The 19,440-nt window shown below is 36.4% G+C and overlaps 1 protein-coding gene across 4 annotated transcripts in view; it reads right to left on the reverse strand.

The window, feature by feature from the left end:
• Nucleotides 1–19,440, reverse strand: part of KIAA1109 (KIAA1109 ortholog) — a 195,544-nt gene that overhangs the window by 4,483 nt on the left and 171,621 nt on the right. For all 4 annotated transcript variants that reach the window (XM_010860282.1, XM_010860283.1, XM_010860280.1 and 1 more), the window contains 13 exons: nucleotides 17,915–18,116; nucleotides 15,998–16,198; nucleotides 15,063–15,242; nucleotides 12,312–12,449; nucleotides 11,383–11,640; nucleotides 10,767–10,917; nucleotides 10,201–10,358; nucleotides 9,896–10,088; nucleotides 9,459–9,676; nucleotides 6,302–6,553; nucleotides 5,418–5,621; nucleotides 3,476–3,670; nucleotides 2,917–3,051 (listed from right to left, as the gene is read on the reverse strand). In XM_010860282.1, the coding sequence (XP_010858584.1) occupies nucleotides 2,917–3,051; nucleotides 3,476–3,670; nucleotides 5,418–5,621; nucleotides 6,302–6,553; nucleotides 9,459–9,676; nucleotides 9,896–10,088; nucleotides 10,201–10,358; nucleotides 10,767–10,917; nucleotides 11,383–11,640; nucleotides 12,312–12,449; nucleotides 15,063–15,242; nucleotides 15,998–16,198; nucleotides 17,915–18,116 (2,485 nt within the window). The remainder of the gene's footprint in view (nucleotides 1–2,916; nucleotides 3,052–3,475; nucleotides 3,671–5,417; nucleotides 5,622–6,301; nucleotides 6,554–9,458; nucleotides 9,677–9,895; nucleotides 10,089–10,200; nucleotides 10,359–10,766; nucleotides 10,918–11,382; nucleotides 11,641–12,311; nucleotides 12,450–15,062; nucleotides 15,243–15,997; nucleotides 16,199–17,914; nucleotides 18,117–19,440) is intronic.

Below are 19,440 nucleotides of genomic sequence, written 5' to 3' on the forward strand. Positions count from 1 at the left end.
TTCTGAATGTTGAGCTTTAAGCCAACTTTTTCACTCTCCACTTTCACTTTCATCAAGAGGCTTTTGAGTTCCTCTTCACTTTCTGCCATAAGGGTGGTGTCATCTGCATATCTGACATTATGGATATTTCTCCTGGCAATCTTGATTCCAGCTTGTGTTTCTTCCAGTCCAGCATTTCTCGTGATGTACTCTGCATAGAAGTTAAATAAACAGGGTGACAATATACAGCCTTGACGTACTCCTTTTCCTATGTGGAACCAGTCTGTTGTTCCATGTTCAGTTCTAACTGTTGCTTCCTGACCTGCATACAAATTTCTCAAAAGGCAGGTGAGGTGGTCTGGTATTTGCATGTCTTTCAGAATTTTCCACAGTTTATGTGATCCACACAGTCAAAGGCTTTGGCATAGTCAATAAAGAGGAAATAGATGTTTTTCTGGAACTCTCTTACTTTTTCCATGATCCAGCGGATGTTGGCAATTTGATCTCTGGTTCCTCTGCCTTTTCTAAAACCAGCTTGAACATCAGGAAGTTCATAGTTCACATACTATTGAAGCCTGGCTTGGAGAATTTTGAGCATTACTTTGCTATTGCCTTTCTTTGAGATTAGAATGAAAACTGACCTCTTCCAGTCCTGTGGCCACTGCTGAGTTTTCCAAATTTGCTGGCATATTGAATCAAGCACTTTTACAACATCATCTTTCCAGGATTTGAAACAGCTCAAATGAAATTCCATCACCTCCACTAGCTTTGTTCGTAGTGATACTTCCTAAGGCCCACTTGACTTCGCATTCCAGCATGTCTGGCTTTAGGTGAGTGATCACACTATTGTGGTTATCTGGGTCATGAAGATCTTTTTTGTATTGTTCTTCTGTGTATTCTTGCCAACCTCTTCTTAATATCTCTGGTTCTGTTAGGTCCATACCATTTCTGTCCTTTATTGAGCCCATCTTTGCATGAAGTGTTCCCTTGGTATCTCCAATTTTCTTGAAGAGATCTCTAGTCTTTCCCATTCTGTTGTTTTACTCTATTTCTTTGCATTGATCACTGAGGAAGGCTTTCTTATCTCTCCTTGCTGTTCTTTGGAACCCTGCATTCAAATGGGTATATATTTCCTTTTTTCCTTTGCCTTCAGCTTCTCTTCTTTTGACAGCTATTTGTAAGGCCTCGTCAGACAACCATTTTGCCTCTTTGCATTTCCTTTTCTTGGGGATGGTCTTGATCCCTACCTCCTCTACAATGTCACGAACCTCTGTCCATAGTTCTCAGGCACTCTATCAGATCTAATCCTTTGACTCTATTTGTCACTTCCATTATATGATTGTAAGGGATTTGATTTAGATCATACCTGAATGGTCTAGTGGTTTTCCCTACTTTCTTCAATTTAAGTCTAATTTGGCAATGAGGAGTTTATGATCTGAGCCACAGTCAGCTCCCAGTCTTGTTTTTGCTGACTGTATAGAGCTTCTCGACCTTTGCCTGCAAAGAATATAATCAGTTTGATTTCGGTATTGACATTCTGGTGATGTCCATCTGTAGAGTCTTCTCTTGTGTTCTTGGAAGAGGATGTTTGCTATGACCAGTGCATTCTCTTGGCAAAACTCTATTAGCCTTTGCCCTGCTTCATTCTGTACTCCAAGGCCAAATTTGCCTGTTACTCCAGGTATTTCTTGACTTCCTACTTTTGCATTCCAGTCCCCTATAATAAAAGGACATCTTTTTTTTAAGGTGTTAGTTCTAGAAGGTCTTGTAGGTCTTCATAGAACCGTTCAACTTTAGCTTCTTCAGCATTACTGGTCGGGGCACAGATTGGATTACTGTGATAGTGAATGGTTTGCCTTGGAAATGAACAGAGATCGTTCTGTCATTTTTGAGATTGCATCCAAGTACTGCATTTTGGACTCTTTTGTTGACTATGATGGATACTCCATTTCTTCTAAGGGATTCTTGCCCACAGTAGTAGATATAATGGTCATCTGTGTTAAATTCACCCATTCCAGTTAATTTTAGTTTGCTGATTCCTAAAATGTCAATGTTCACTCTTGCCGTCTCCTGTTTGACCACTTCCAATTTGCCTTGATTCATGGACCTAAATGGCAACACACTCCAGTACTCTTGTTTGGAAAAATCCCATGGACTGAGAAGCCTGGTATGCTACAGTCCATGGGGTTGCAAAGAGTCAGATACGACTAAGCAACTTCACTTTCACTTTTCTTTCATGGATCTAATATTCCAGGTTTCTATGCAATCTTGCTTTGTACAGCATTGGACTTTACTTCTATCACCAATCACATCCACAACTGGGTGGTGTTGTTGCTTTGTCTCTGTCTCTTGATTCTTTCTGGAGTTGTTTCTCCACTGATCTCCAGTAGCATATTGGGCACCTACCGACCTGGGGAGTTCATCTTTCAGTGTCATACCTTTTTGCCTTTACATACTGTTCATGGGGTTCTCAAGGCAAGGATACTGAAGTGGTTTGCCATTCCCTTTTCCAGTGGACAACGTTTTGTCAGAACTCTCTACCATGACCCATCCGTCTTGTGTGGCCCTACCTGGCATGGCTCATAGTTTCGCTGAGTTAGATAAGGCTGTGGTTCATGTAATCAGATTGGTCAGTTTTCTGTGATTGTGGTCTTCATTCTGTCTGCCCTCTGATGGAGAAGGATAAGAAGCTTTTGGAAGCTTCCTGATGGTAGAGACTGACTGAGGGGTAAACTGGGTCTGGTTTTGATGGGCCAGTGAAGATAATGTTGACCTCCTTCAAAAAGTCCCATGCATGTGCTGCTATACTCAGTGCCTCCAAGCCTGCAGCAGGCCACCGCGGACCCACGCCTCTGCCAGAGACTCATGGACACTCACGGGCAAGTCTGGGTCAAATTCATATAAATGGTAGTGAAAAATACCAACTGTGTTACCCACCTTTTTCTTTTTCTTTAAGATAAGCTGATACTAAGTCATGAAGAAACATGATGAGCTCAGCATCCATCGTCACACAGATGTGGTCAGTGAACTCTGTCACCACACTGCATTCTACCTTTGGCTTCAGGCTGGCATCTGCAATGGCAGAGTTCTTCTATATTAAAAGATTATTGAAATAAGTCCCTCTTCCCATTAACAAGGGATTTACATGGGTCCATGTAAGGCCATCCACTTAAATGCAACTACAGAGAAACCAGTAGTTTCTGTATGTGATTTATAGAAGGATGATAATTTACGAGCATTATAGAAGTATATGTTATTTATTCCTCATAAAAACCTAATGGATGAAGTCCTGCTAGCTCCATTTGAAGAAGAAGAGGCACAAGTGGAGTACATTTTTTGCCAGACATCAAATAGCTGGTAAGAATATAAATCAGTTTAAACCAGAAAATCAGTTTCATTATAAAACAAAAATAATCTCTGAGGAAAAAAGGAAGCTTGAAGATCCTGTAGAATTTTCTTAGTTAACTTTAGAAACTAAAGATTGTTTTCCACATACCCTGTAATGAAGGTTCTTGTGGTTCTTGAACATGAATGGATTTAAAGTCAAGCTGCATTCTTGGTAGTGCAAAGATTGTCTCTGTTTCATGATTGTAGCTGGAACCTCCTCTAAATCCGCTGAGCAAACTAGAATTCTTCACTGTTGTGCTATTCTCAGTGTTATTAGCATCAACATTACGAAGCAGGTTTAGCTCTACAAGCATAATAATAAAGACAGTAAGAAATTAATAGGCATGGATAAGCATATAGCTGTCATGACACTGATATACAGAACTTTTATCGTTTCAAAAGATGGAAAATGAAGACATTTTTAAAAAAGAGGCATATTAAAGCTTTGGCTTTGAGACTGGTTATATACCTATACAGATACAAATATGTGTGCTGTGCTCAGTCACATGTCATGTGCTCATTCGATCGTATGTGTCTGACTCTTTGCGACTCCATGGACTATAGCCCACCAGGCTCCTCTGTCCATGAAATTTTCCAGGCAAGAATACTGGCATGGGGTGCCATTTCCTACTCTAGGGGATCTTCCTGACCCAGGGATTGCACCTGAGTCTCTGGCATCTCCTGCACTGGCAGGCAGATTCTTTACCACTAGTGCCACCTGGGAAGCCCCCAGATATAAACATGGACACATGTATTTATACATACATCCATACACAATGGACTTCCTTAGTGGCTTAGACTGTAAAGAATGCACCTGTCAATATTCTCAATACTGAAGCTGTTATAACATGGTTTTGGATAAATCCAATACATTTTGATTTTTGTTTCTTTGAATATTATTCTCAATTGAAATCATATCTGAATTTAAGAGCTTTATTGAGCTCCAAGTTTTTCATAGGTTAAATAATTCTCTCTTATAAGGTATGATTAAATACAACCCCAATCTTGGGACTAGGTTATAAGTCCTGAGTTTCCCCAACATATGTGCTATGTTGCTATATGTTGTATATATGCTATATATGCAAACAGAGTTGTCATAAAAATTAGCATTTTCTAGTTACACAGGTAGCAGTTCAGTATGCTAACAGCCCCTCCATTGTATCCCAGTTCAAAAGAACTCCTTCTCCCAAAGTCTCTTATTGAGAAGGTAGAATAATCAATACATGCAGAATTTTCTAATTTACTTCCTTATCCTCTTTTGTTCTCAGAACATTTTTTAACAGTCTTTGATCCCTAGGTTTGCCAATGCATAGTAACTATTTTCCATGAGGCCCAAGCCATCTTCTTTTCCACTCTGAAAGGAAGTCATTTTTAAGCAAAACATTCAAGTCTTAACATGTCTCAGTTTAGTCAGCTTTTCAATACAGATGAAATGATTGATACAAAGCAGTACTCTAAACTGTAACAGAAAAACAACCACAGAATAACAATTTTCATGACTGCGTTACTGCAAGACCTGTGAATCTAATCAAATGAAAAATTCATCAAAAGCACTCTTTATTAAACTTACGACTTCACTGGAAAACTAATATTTAGTTTCACTTTATTCCAGCCATCTGAACTTTGTGTTATACTGTTATTTAGGTTTTTTTTTTCATTTTTTTAAAATTTTATTTTATTTTTAAACTTTACAATATTGTATTGGTTTTGCCAAAACTTTCCCAAACCTCCAATTGTGAACATTAGTATAAAAATATATTTTCAAATTATAATAAACAATTTCACTTATGTAAACCAATTTTATTTTGAATGTTTTCAGTTACACTGAAAATAATTTTAGTCCATGAGATGTGGCACTGCTAGGGTGTTGACTCATGTAGTAATATTGCTACTTATGGTGCTGGAATAAAATGAAGCTTGTTGCAAGAAATGGAAATGCTCTCTCCACTTTAATTAATGCTCCCTCCACTTAATTTAAATTCTAAACACAGTCAACAGAACTAAAAATAGAGAATACAAAACAGATCTTTCCAAGGAATCAAACTTTTAACCTTCATTCCTTGTGGCCGTAACATAATTGAACCATTCTTTCACACTTGCTACTCCATGGGGTGGATTTTCATGGCGACGCCTGGTTATCTTGGTTATTGTTGCCATAGGACTTTCCAAAGCACCACACGGTTTGGTAACCATGGTATTGTGGCCCAGATGAAAATCCAGTGTTTGTACAATATATGTAGAGTGATCATTAGAGCCTAGAGGGGGGAACAAGTTTCTTAATGTAACAAACTATATTTTAGATGGAAGAAGAGTTGTGGCCCTAGAGCAATAGATTCAGCTAGTTAAGTCATACATAGAGAAGGTGTAAAAACAGGGAGTACATTAAGCGAGAAAAAAAATAAAATTCTTTTTCTTTTAGTTATAACTGTATCTATCCCCAAGAAGATGAAGAACATCAACCACTTATTTCCTTCATCATTAAGATATCAGAGAGTAGAAAATTAAAGCTAAAAGAAACTGTAAACAGAGGCAGAAGTGCAGCTTTGTCCATAGAAGTCTTGTAAAGCAGCCCTGACTGGCAGTCAGTTTCCTTACTCTACCACTGTGTGTTGTCTTCTCTTCATGTTTCTCTAAGAAATACTTACAATAACTATGACTTAACTATGACCAGCCATGGCAGCAGAAATTTAACTGCCTAAGTAAAAAACAGAATAAGATGGTAAATTCAGAAATAAGCCCTTTAACATGTGCCAGTCTTTATAGATACTGACTCATTGGCAGTAAACTCCTTAACATGTCAGGTACATAATAATAGAGATGGATTTCAGAAGTATCATAAGAAAACAGACAAATGATATGGGGAAAGAAAACTACTTTGTCGTATATAATCATATAAGAAGATGGGTAAAAGTGAAAGCTGAAAATGGTAGTTTACCATCTTCCCATATTTTCTGAGCTTCAGTCCAAAAAGCAATATTTGGTTCCTCTAAATGAAAAAGGGCCCAGGATTTTGAACGGAAATTTGGGCCATGAAAACAAGCTAGTGTCATATGATTTCCATGTAAGCTCATTGATCCTCCAAACTGCATTCCATCTTCAGGTAACGGAATCTGAAATAAGGATATGTGGCATCCTGACACCACCTTCAATACTCCCGGCCAATGTCGATGATGAGCTGCATCGAGCACTGCAAGAAAACAAAGAACCATTTATCCCAAAGTATCTCATGAACATCCTGAGTGCTGGGTAGGAAGACAGCACATGGCTACTTTCTACAACTAAAGTGACTCAGATAAGGGATAAAACAGTTCAGTCCCTGGTTAATATTAAGCGGAAGCTAATAAGAATACAGTCTTGGAAAAGATGTTGTGTAAAGATGGATAGAACTAAGGAAAGTAACAATCTTATAATAATAATTACAACCAATGCTTCTATAATAATGATTTATAAAGTGCCCGCATGAAATTTTATCCAATTCTCACAGTAACTTTATAAACGAGGTGTGTCATCTAGAGAAAACACCTAGTTTACAGAAGAGGGGTTAAGTAAACCAGTGATCAGAAGACCTAGATATCAAAGGCAGATGCCTGATTTTAAGTACTTAAAAAAAAATCTTTTATAACCTTGTTACTCAAAAGTGAGGTCTGAGAACCAGCAGCATCAGCATCACTTGGGAGCTTGTTAGAAATTCACTCTTATGTCTATTCCATATTTACTGTATCAGAATCTGCATTTTAATAAGATCTCCAGGTGTTTCAGATGTACATTGAAGTTCAAGGAGAGCTAATCAGATACACAGCTGAACACTGAACAACATGGGGGTTGATATACAGGGACACTGAACCTTCACAAAGTCAAAAATCCATGTATTACTTAAAGTTGGCCCTCCATATCCACACTTCCAACAGGATTCAACCAGGCATAGATCATGTAGTACCACGGTACTCACTGCTATTAAAAACCTGTGTGTGGGCCTGCAGAGTTCACACGTGTCTCACTGTACAGTCAGTATCTGTGTTACCCACTTTCCCCAGTGATATCCTTCTGGCTGTTTTCTACACTTCTCATTCTGGATCCACCCAAAGATCATGCATTGTATGTAGTTGGCATATCTCTTTAGTTTCCTTTAATCTAAGACAACTCCTTAAGCCTGTTTGTTTGTTGCCCGTGACAAAGGTTTTTGGAAAAGTCCAGGCCAGACATTTTGGGGAACATCCATCTGTTAGTTTGTGTCTGATACCAATTCCACTTTAAAGGTAATGAAGGGACTTGGAGAACAAGATAAATGAAACCATAAAAAGACAACTGAAAGACTGAGAAAGTAGGATATTCTGCAGGATAATTGGCCAAGTCTCTTAGCAAGTCAAGTCACTAAAAAAGGGACTAAATTCAGTAGAATTTAAAAAGAGTAAAGAAACATAACCGTTTTTAACCTGTGGTCTCGAATTGGATATACTGGTTTGGATAACCCAGTTGTAAAGATAATTTAAGGTCAGTTGTCAACTGCAATGAGGTGGCTAGAGGAGATAATTAATGTAATGTAAAGTTCGAGATTGTTGACTGGAAAAGGTTAAAAAACAATATGAATAATATTCTGGTAAGCAGTATATATATATATATATATATGCATGTATACGTGTGTGTGTGTATGTGTGCACACGCATGCGTGCCTAGAAAAGTATCTGAGAGTATATACTCTATATAAAGTAATCGCAGTGATGATTTCTGGGCAGAATGTTGAGGTTTTTATTTTTTGCTTGGATACGTACATTCTTTCCCAATGCACACTGTTTCCCAATGCACATGTACTGCTTCTGTGATAAAAATCATTAAAAGTTATCCTACTACAGCCTACTTTTCACTTTTAACTCTATCAATCTAGTTAAAGCCACCACTGTCTTTTGCCTGGACTCTCAGAATATCCTCCTTACAATGGTATTAAAAGTATAAGTGTGTAGTAATAGCAGTTATTGTATTAATAGTGATTACTACAGTGATTTCCTTACTTTCTTAACCACCTCAGTCTGTTCCCCACACAGAAGCCAGAGTGATGCTTTAAAAAGGATTATTTTTGTAAGAAGTAAAGCAAATAGTATCACATCTGTTCAGAATTCTTCAGTAGCTCCCCAACATATTAAAAATCTTATCTGCAGCTTCTCTGAATTCATGTTCAGTATTTTCCTGCTTGCTCACTCTGTTTCACCACAGTGGGCCACCTCAATGATCATCAAACAAGCAAGTTGCCTCCCAACTGTAGGGGCTTTGCACCTTCTCATAGCCCACTTTGCCTAGAACTCTTCTTCCAAGATCTTAGCCTAGCTCTTTCATTTTAGAAAAGGTTTCCTTTACCACCCTTTCTAAAATATTTATCCTCACAGACTATCATTTTCTATATTCTTCCCCTGCTTTGTTCTTTTTCTCTGCATTTCTCTCTACCTGAAATTATCTTACACAGTTAGTTAGTTATGGTCTGTCTCTCCCATTAAAATTTAATGGAAAATAGGAACTTTTTCCACTAGTAGATCCCCTATTCCTAAAACAGTGCTTAAGAACATGGTTGATATTTGAATTTTGAATATTGAATTACTGACTGAAAATAATAAACTGTGTAACATGACACAGCCAGTAAATCCAAATTCAGACATTCTGATTCCACAGCCCATGCTCTGAACCAGAACATGGTATTATCATAATTAGTATTCAAGAGCATGAAGTATAATGAAATGTATTAAACAATCAAATGAATATGAGTAATGTAATAGGAATTACAAGGTAAGTTATTCAGAATCAAAATATAATCATTAGTTGTAACTTGTAATTATGTACAAAGTATTAATTTATAATATACTGATGTAGTTTGTAATAATGGTATGATTATAGATGGTTTGTGGCAGGGGAGATAATGAATGAATGTCTTTCCAAATGATGGCTTCTAATTCCATTGGTGGGTAGGACATGAGTACTTTGCTGAGTGAGTAGGATAAAGAGCATATGGACCCCTTTGTGAGTATGGTATTTAAATGTTTAAATTAAAATTGTAACACATAGTGAAAGATAAAGTATACATAAAGTCTTAGTTTTCTAACTCTTACATTGTTCTTGTGAACTTTTCTCTAGGTTATTAGTCATTGTCTTAGGTGGAAGATAAGGAACTGGTCCCCAGGTAGACAGAGCTCGTTTGCTGGTGTCAAACTGCTGAGTGAAAAATTCCTGGAGCTTCATTCCTATTTTTATCAGGTCTGGTGTAGTTGATCTTGATATCATTACTTGGAAAATATCCCACTTCAGATCTCCATGGACAAAAATTTCACTAGAGCATAAAACAGAGTCTTTATCATATATCTTATAAAAAACAGTTTAAAAGCACCCAAAAAAGTCTCTTCCCCACCAGCTTTTCATTCATATTAATTGTATAACAGAAAAGTCATGTAATTGCAGGAAAAATGCTTTGAGTCTTTTCACCGAATGATAGAAAATATGTTAAAAGCAGTCATGTAAAGTACTGAAAAAGTAGTATTTCACTAAATACCTTTTATCAGTCATGCTTGAATCCAGTGTGTTATACAGATTTACTTTCCATTCATCCTGAAGCTTGAGGTCAGCATTACTGAAGATACCCATGAGAATACTTGAGCCCATGTAATCCACACGAGCTTCAGTAGAACCCATAGTAATCTGAATTTTGTGACTGGGCTGCTGGTTTGGATGTTCGGAAATATGAGCTAAAATAGAAACAATAATTACTTTTCACAGAAATGCCTAATAAAAACTCATCAAAATCGGTTTTCAAATGCTTTTCTCAATATATTTTTCAGCTGTAAAATTTCAACGTACCAACCATCTCCAAAGCATTTACATCTATAGTGCCTCCAACTACTCCTCCTTTAGAATCTAACTGTGATCTTCCCAGACCAACAGACATGCTTATTTCTCGATCTCGATTACTTCCTACTGACAGGCGGCCTTGGCTCTTCAAACCACTAGTTGTCCAGCTATCAAAAAGAAAAAGCCTTGTTAAATAGACATATGGCTTCCAATGTCATGAATTAAAACAGGAGATATATGATTAAAAAAAAATTGGACAATGAAACAATACATTTCTTATAAAAACTATGGTAAACATTTGAATATTAACATTAATAATGAAGCTTTATTCTTAGCTACAAAATTATGCTATTTTCCTTATTTTCTTTTTAGAACACATATTTCATGCTGTTTCTATGTTATAGTATCTTTAGGATTAAACCATTTTCAGGGTAAAGCAATTTATAATTTATCTGTTGACTGTCTTAAACATTTCAGCATTTGAAAAAGGTTTTGTATTGCTTTACAACAATTAGAAAAATTATATATGATGATTAAATATATTTTCTTTGTATCTTTGTATCTGAATAGCTTACGTTGTATTTCCCATTACATTACTCATATTCATTTGAACGTTTAATTGCTTCAAGTTGATAGCAAACACGACAAGTGTTTCCCATGGGGTCCCTTGTTGGCTTGCTGCTTTGTTTGATTTGTTAAAAGGAGTTGATGTTTTTGAAAGTGAATCTAAAAATAGAAAATAAAATGTACATTTATTTATATAGATGTTCAGCCAATTACAAAGCAAAGACCACTCTTATCACTATAATCCAAAAAGTAAAATTATGATATTTTTGTGTTAAACCTAACATTTACTAGCTGTCACATTTTTTCAATATCAAGTACCTATTACAACACTGTAGGTGTGTTTTACTTCTAACAATAACTACCATATGGAGCACGCTAACACTATATTCATTTCTTTCTCTCTATCCTTTTTCAAAGCAACTAGCCGTCCAGCTGTCTCATCTGCTAGCAAATACTGTCAAGTGTGTGTATGTGTATGTTGTTGCATTTGGGACTCCTACCCCCACCCCACATCTTCCGTAAAAACCTGTAATCTCTTCATGCAGTTGGGGCAAAAATCTGGGAGTAACCAATTAAGATTTTTATATTAGGAGCTCTAGAGGGCTAACAAAAGAACAGTGTTACCTCTTCGGGGAACTGAAGAATCAGACACACTTCTTGACCTTATGGAAGCTGGGGATTTTAGGCTCTGTGCTGCTGTCCCTGGTGACATGGTGCTGTTCGTCATATGCTCACTGAACACATTAGGTGACTGAGGCATGTGGGTGAAGGAGGCTGACTGACTAGGCTGCTCCCAGGTCCTGCAGTAAGCTTTTCTTGATGATTCGGGAGAAAGGTGTTGGCTCACACCTTCAATGGAATCAGGTGTCCCTGGGCCAGATGCTAAAAGGAAAGTAGATAACAAAAACAAAATTAACAGGAAAATATCTCCATGCTATAAAACATTCACCACTCCACCACTTCTAATCACATTTTGTATTTCTTCAAGTTCTCTGAAAACTGTACAATGTCCAGTTTGCACAATTCCAGCATGTTATTTAATTCTCACAGAAAATATATGAGAAGGGTAGGACAGGCACTCTGTCCCATATTACAGTTGAGGGAGTAGACCTAGAATCCAAATTTCTAATATTTTCTACTGTATAATGCTAACTCTTTACTTTCACTTACACAATGTAATATACAGCAATATCTATGTTGAAGGAAAAAAAATGGTAGCATGTCCTCAATATTTTCTATTTTCCATGTTTAACCATGATTAAGTTGGTTAAATTATTTATGCATTTCCAGATTTTACAGAGATTACAGGGTAACCACAGAACAAAATAATCCCCGAGACAGCAAGCATTTTGTGACCTCCAATGCTAGTACATTCCCAGTGGTTACTAGCACATTAAAGGGGCTCCACTGACATTTGTTGAATGAGTGAAAGAACTGCAGGGTAGTTTACCAAGTAAGACAAAGTTTGTGTTATCAATCATGGATCTTATTATTATTGTAATCAAAATTAAAAGCAGCCTAAGTATAATCTATAATTACATAAATAAGCTTACTTGGCAAATTAATAGTTTGGTCTCCAAGAAATAGGCGTCTTGCAATACTCCTCCTATACCAGGCTCTTGGAAATGCCAGAATTTCACTGAGGCGGCGCATATCATATTTAAAGGAAGCAGACCCTATATCACAAACAGCTGATACATAAATGAAATTTGTTAGAACATATTTCCAAAACCTTTAATATTTTCACATGGTAGATATAATATTACACAACTGAATTATAATTCTCTTACAAGTCTTGAAATGCCAAAATGAGATATATAGTATGATCAGTTAGTGATAATGTGTTCCTTTCACAGCTGATAAAGATAGCACATTCTAGCACCATTAGTTCCATTTCCATTTTTGAAGTGAGAGCAAACTGGAATTCTATTACCACTTTATCATGAAATTCTCACACAGGATCTAAGGTCAGTCTTATAGACAGCTTCCAGCTTTAACACAGGGCCCCTCTCAGAAATGGAAAATGAATCATCAGGATTAGCTAGAATACAGACTTCTTCAAAAGCAGCTGCAAACCAAGTAACTGTATGGCAGAAGTTAGTATTTTGTGAGTGAAAGTCACTCAGTTGTGTCTGACTCTGCGACCCCATGGACTCTACATTTCATGGAATTCTCCAGGCCAGAATACTGGAGTGGGTAGCCTTTCCCTTTCCAGGGGATCTTCCTAATCCAGGGATCAAACCCAGGTCTCCTGCATTGCAGGTGAACTCTTTACCAGCTAAGCAGTGAATTGTCAGTCTCAAAGTGTTCTGATGGCTGACTCAGGGTTTTTGCTCTGCTACTTCTGCTTCAGGTGCTCCTCCAGTCCTCCATCAGAGCTTCTGTTGCATTCACATGTCAGTGTCCCTTAAACCTGAACTTTCCATTTCAGCCTGAGCCCATATCCACACAGCCCAATAGCCAATTGCCTATCAGATCCTTCCACCTCAGTGTCATATAAGTATTTCCTTCTTTATTTTCTAAAGGCAGTGACCTCAATGCCCCTTGAGCTACCTAAGCTAAAAGCCTGAGGCATTGTTGCCTCCTCTATTGCTGCTCATACAACTTGTCCTTAAGCTTATGGATTCTCATATTTATCTTGAAACCATTCTCTCTCCTCTTTTTTTACTGTCACAATTCAGGCCCTCATCCCCTACTACTTAGTCTACTTCAACAGTGTCCCCAAGCATCTTTCCACTCTACCATCTCTTACCATTCTCCTATCAGCTCTCTTCCTAAAACATCAATCTTAAGGATCATTCCTTTTTTAAAAAACATAGATTTTATAATCCATGTATAATTTTGGTTGTTCTTTTTTGTGGCAAGAATACTTAACATGAAATCTACCCTCTTAACAGATTTTTCAGTGTACAGAACAGTATTGCTATCTTTAAGGACAGTGTTGTCATATAGTTCTTAAAAACTGCTAATAGCTTCTCCTTGCCCAAAGGATCAGAACCCCATTTTTTAGCATGGTATGGGTTTCCCCACCCCACAGTCATGTCCTGGGCTATTTTATCAGCTTTACCTCTAGTCAAGTCCTCCCTGTCTCTGAACCCATCTACTTTGTACAACTAACTCAGTGTTCAGTTACACCTATGCTTTAACTCAGTGAATCAAAGTATGATCCAAAAGCATACTTTCTGATGCTCTGACCATTAAATACCATGTTGCCATAGCCAAGAATATTCCTACATAATTTTAAAGACTGGCCCCAACATCATATCCTTTGTGAAACCTTCTCTGATCTCTTATATAAAACAGAATTTGTTTCCTCCTCTTTAAGTAAACTTCCATTATAGGATTTGTCACACTGCACTGTAATTTGTCTACTCATAAGACCTTGCCTGGACTTCCCTGGTGGCTCAGACGGTAAAGCTTCTGTCTACAATGCGGGAGACCCAGGTTCGATCCCTGGGTTGGGAAGATCCCCGGAGAAGGAAATGGTAATCCCTCCACGACTACTGCCTGGAAAATCCCATGGACAGAGGAGCCTGGTAGGCTACAGTCCATGGGGTCACAAGAGTCGGACACGACTGAGCGACTTCACTTCACTTCATGACCTTGCCTTATTCATGTGGGCATCTTCAAGTACCTAGCAGAGTGCCTGGCACAAGTTCTCTGTAAAATACAGGCTCAATTACATGTTTGCTGAATGACCAAACATATATTGTGTTGAGTGGATTAAGTGTCCTTACCTATATTTGTTGGATTAATAATTTTAAAGTTTTCACTCACTTAGTACTCTGAATTCTTCAAAATGTTCTACTCAATTTTAAATACTCAAATCACAGTGTACAGAAAGTGAGCAAGTGATTTGTCCATCATATATAACTAGTTAGCTTTATAATAAAGTTAGTGATACACAGGTACACAACTCAAGATCTTACGATACCAAGTAAAAATTTTTCAACACCCATTCTTCCTTAGTGTTTTAAGATTTTGTAATTAAAAAATCAAAAAATAAGTCAGAATTTGTACCAACTCATGGTAGAGAAGTGAAGAAGCAGTTTTTAGCGACTTAAATAGGCATATTTTGGCCCTTGGGTGATATTTCCATGTATGTATCTAGAAATCCTATTTCTAACACTGATATCTCACTGGACTGAGATAGTACTTGGCTAGAAGTTATTCTTCTCCTTTAAATCAGCTTATCACTAAATGCTTAATGTTATTAAATTATTTAATATTTAAACACTTAAAAGGAGGCCCTTATTTAATTCTGGGAAAACAATATTTCAATTAAAAAATATAAAATTGAATACCAGATATATTTATTAGTGTAGTATCCATTTTGCTTGCAGACTTGCTTACAGACTGACTTTCAAAAAATGAGGCACCTCCAGAACGCCTTATCCGAGACAAACTCACTTTTACAAACTCGAGATTTATACTGAGTGAGTCTTTTCGACCAGTGACTGAAGTGGGTTCTTCATCTACATTCCCTTAAAAAAAAAAATATATGTGAAAACACACACACACACCCACATATATACACACACACAAATCCCCAACAACTAGTTACATGAAGTTATTCAATAGGCTATAATATGCTATTAATTAAAATCACTTAAATGAGGTTAAAATTTAAGCAGAATCACCTAATGAACATTAGACATTCCTAACAATAATAGGTTCAAGTCCATAACCATAACGATGATTTTTACATCTCAACAAAAACTAGCACTGACGTGGAGTGTGTCTATTATTTGTCTAAATAAGTTAATAACATTCACTAATACCAACATCCTATGTATTTTTAGTGGTAAATCTGTACTTTAAAATGGCAGTGGAATTTAAGTTGACTAAATAGTCATATTAAAGAGTATCACTTTAAATTAACAAATGTAATGATGTACACAATTTAAAATTTTAACTACTGACAGAATATAATTTTTTATACAAATAGCAATTTGATGAAACATTTAAACACTTAGCATAAGTAACCTCATATCTGAAGAGATTACACAGTGTATATCACTTATAAAATATTTTGAGTTTTAAAATCTTATATGATTTACCTACATTACTTATTTCATATTTCTGTTTATTTAATGTAGAGACAGGATAGATATTATCAAGAAGAAAAAGTTTCTGATCTCGTTTTATATCCATTATTAAAGATAACATCATTTTTAAAAAGACGAAAGCTTGAAAAGATGTGATAAATTTGAAAAAGATGCAAACATGCTAAGTATACCTAATCCTCCTGATCCGGGTGTAAGGCCAGAAACAGCGGTTTTTTGTTTCCCTGCTCCATATGGATGGAATACATAAAGGGAAAAGTCAGACATGCATGCAGTGAAGCTCAGCCCAGAGGAACTGCTGCTGGAACTGGTCAGATCTGACTGACTACTACTATGTCGACTTCTGCCAAGAGGGCTGCCTAATCCTGATGAACCTATAGGGAACACAAGAAACCCAAAATAGAATAAGACACAGAAAGTACTAAAAAAAACTGTCTTAATATAGTCTCAAGAACCAAACATGATTTGAAAATAAAATGGAAATAGTCAAACATTAACTGATCAGTAGATTTAAATCCTTAACATGAGGGCTTAGATGTATTTTCCAATTAATATACTGTATAAACCAGGGTTGGATATTCTGTTCATTGTTGAAATAATTATTTATACATATGACTGGCCAACTCCAAGGTTTCCTGTTTAATTTCTCCTTTGTTCTTACTAGAAGCAGGCGGTTGGAAGAGGTACAAAATAGCTGAGTCTTAAGCAGTGGAGGAGAATGAACTGTAAAAAATCCAAATCATACAACTGGAGTCCACATTTCCACAGAAACAGTGGAAACAGAGCAAAGTACACAAATGGAGAAAGTTAAAGGTCTCTCTCTTAGAAATCAAGAAGGCCTTATTGGCAACATTCAACATGAGTGGAACAGGCTAATTTCAAAGAGTTGTCAAACTCTTTCCTACTTTATAGATTTTATACTATGTACCTGGAGTGTTTTATTCCCCTACCTGTCTATGTGGCTCATACTTACCACCTTCATGTTTGCACTGAAAATACACTTGTTTGCTTATTATCTATTTCTCCAAATTCAACTTAAGTTTCACATTAGCAAGGAATATGCTTGTTAGCTAAATTCACTACAGTATATCCAGCCCTTAGCACTGATCCAGAACTCAGTCAAATTCATAAAGATCCTTTCAAAGAATGGATATTGTCATAATCTACATTTCTTATACATTTATTCTCATCATCATTCCTTCCTGCATGTTTTATTATGGTAACATAAGGGGTGCTACTTCACTTTTTCATTTTCTAAAAGAAACGTGGGCATAAAAATAGCTGCTCATTTTATATTCCTTTCATTATTTATTCCTACATTATATATTCCTAGCATAGTGCATATATACTGCTATAATAATGTGTTAATTTATGACATTTTGATATTAAGAAAAAAGTGTATATTCCAATATCTGCTTTAGGGGTAGAACTGTTAAACTGTCTTATTATTAGTTCTCTTATCAGTTCTTTTACATTTTCATTCATTCCGTTTTTGTTTTTTTTTTTAAATATCCCCCCAAATCTTCACTACTTGCATTTGTGATCTCCAGATGATTTTTAGGGCAGAAGTGACACTGAGTGAAAAATGACTATCTCATCAGGAAATCATCAGTTCTACTTTAATACCTAAACCTTTCATGAAACAGACATTTGAGTTAAGTAACAAAATTTTACCACTAAAAATTTTTTATACATATACACACAATTTGATATACTTTTAATTCAGTGTGATAAGAAATCCTTGCAAGTTAATACTACAGCTCTTACTTACCATTTGCAACACTGATCACTCATAACGTAAAAATACAGCCTAAAATAAAACATTCAAAAGTATTTGAACACATTATCCTTCACACTTCACAGTAGATGTAATATGCACATGAATGGACAACAAAACGCTATGCAACTGCCATTCCTTGGGTATAATGAAATACACTCAAAACTGTGATCCACTATAGATTTTTTCTATAAATATCCTAATTCTCAAATATTCTCCTTTTCCAAATGTATTTATTTGGAAATGTTTATTAATTACTATTAAAATAGTACTTGGCTTTTTATGCTAATTGAATAAAAGAACGTTTCCACACCTGGTACTCCAGTTTTGCTCGAGGAGGTTTTTGTTCCACTTGGAGGAGCACTACCTCCAGGGGATAAGGTCTCTGCAGGATACGCAGCCCCTAAAGTCTCCAGTTCTCCTCGGTTTGAAGAAAACACCAAATCCAGGGATGGCAGCTTTAGCATGCATTCTACTCTTGACACTGGTAAACAGCTAAACTTGATCTGTGAGGGCTGAAAAGTACAGAAAGACAAAGAAAGTAAAGTTTCTAGGAACTAGGTGATTAAAAATTTTTCTGTTGGACTCCAGAAATTACATTCAGTTTCCATCTCAGTCTACATATATCTAATTTATTATTTTGAATTTAATGCCCTACCTTTTCCAAACAGACACATGATACATTAACCAAAATGCATTAACAAAATTGTATCACTTTTAAAACTAAATATTTGAGGAATTCTAAACAGTAAATATGTAGACATTTAGATAATTCAGAATATTAAATACGTTCATGTCCATGTTGTTCATAATCAAGTATTTTAAAGGAAGTAATTTCTTTATGCTGAAATTTTAAAAGGCTATTACTGCATTTATAACAGAAGTTTTACAAAGTCTCAAGGCCTCTCTTATTATATGTTTTCATCAGATCTTCAAAAAAGCTAGTGCAAAACTCCAGAAGATCAGACTGAAATTTTTTTGGCCAAATTGCTTTTGTAGAAATTAATCTGAAGAGATGATCATTAGTGTTTCTTTTATTCTTGAGACTGATCATAAAGTTTTAATTGAAGGTAAACTAAACCTTGAAGTTTGGATACAAGTTAAATCCTCCTTAATAAACAGACTCAGTTGGATGCTAATATACCTGATTTCACTGTGCTTTGTAGATGTTGAGTGTTTTTTTTTCTTTTTATAAAATGATAGTTTTTGGCAACCCTTCCTTGAGCAAGTCTAATGGTACAGTTTTTCTAAGCATTCTTTTTTACTTAAGGTAGGTATTGTTTTATTTTAGATATAATACTATTACATACTTAATAGAATAGGGATAATGTAAACAATTTTATATGCACTGGGAAATTTTAAAAAAATGTAACTTGCTTCACTTTAGCATTTGCTTTATTACAGTGGTGGTCTGGAACCACAGTATCAGAGGGGTAGCCTATACTTCTACAGGCCTGAAACAGGACTGAATTTTAGAATAAAATTATTAAATACATAACTATATAACCCTTCAGATCAGATCAGATCAGTTGCTCAGTCGTGTCTGACTCTTTGCGACCCCATGAATCGCAGCACGCCAGGCCTCCCTGTCCATCACCAACTCCCGGAGTTCACTCAGACTCATGTCCATCGAGTCAGTGATGCCATCCAGCCATCTCATCCTCTGTCGTCCCCTTCTCCTCTTGCCCCCAATCCCTCCCAGCATCAGAGTCTTTTCCAATCAGTCAACTCTTCGCATGAGGTGGCCAAAGTACTGGAGTTTCAGCTTTAGCATCATTCCCGCCAAAGAAATCCCAGGGCTGATCTCCTTCAGAATGGACTGGTTGGATCTCCTTGTAG

This window comes from Bison bison, unplaced genomic scaffold (assembly GCF_000754665.1).
Source record: "Bison bison bison isolate TAMUID 2011002044 unplaced genomic scaffold, Bison_UMD1.0 scf7180017864465, whole genome shotgun sequence".
NCBI classification, from domain to species: Eukaryota; Metazoa; Chordata; class Mammalia; order Artiodactyla; family Bovidae; genus Bison; species Bison bison.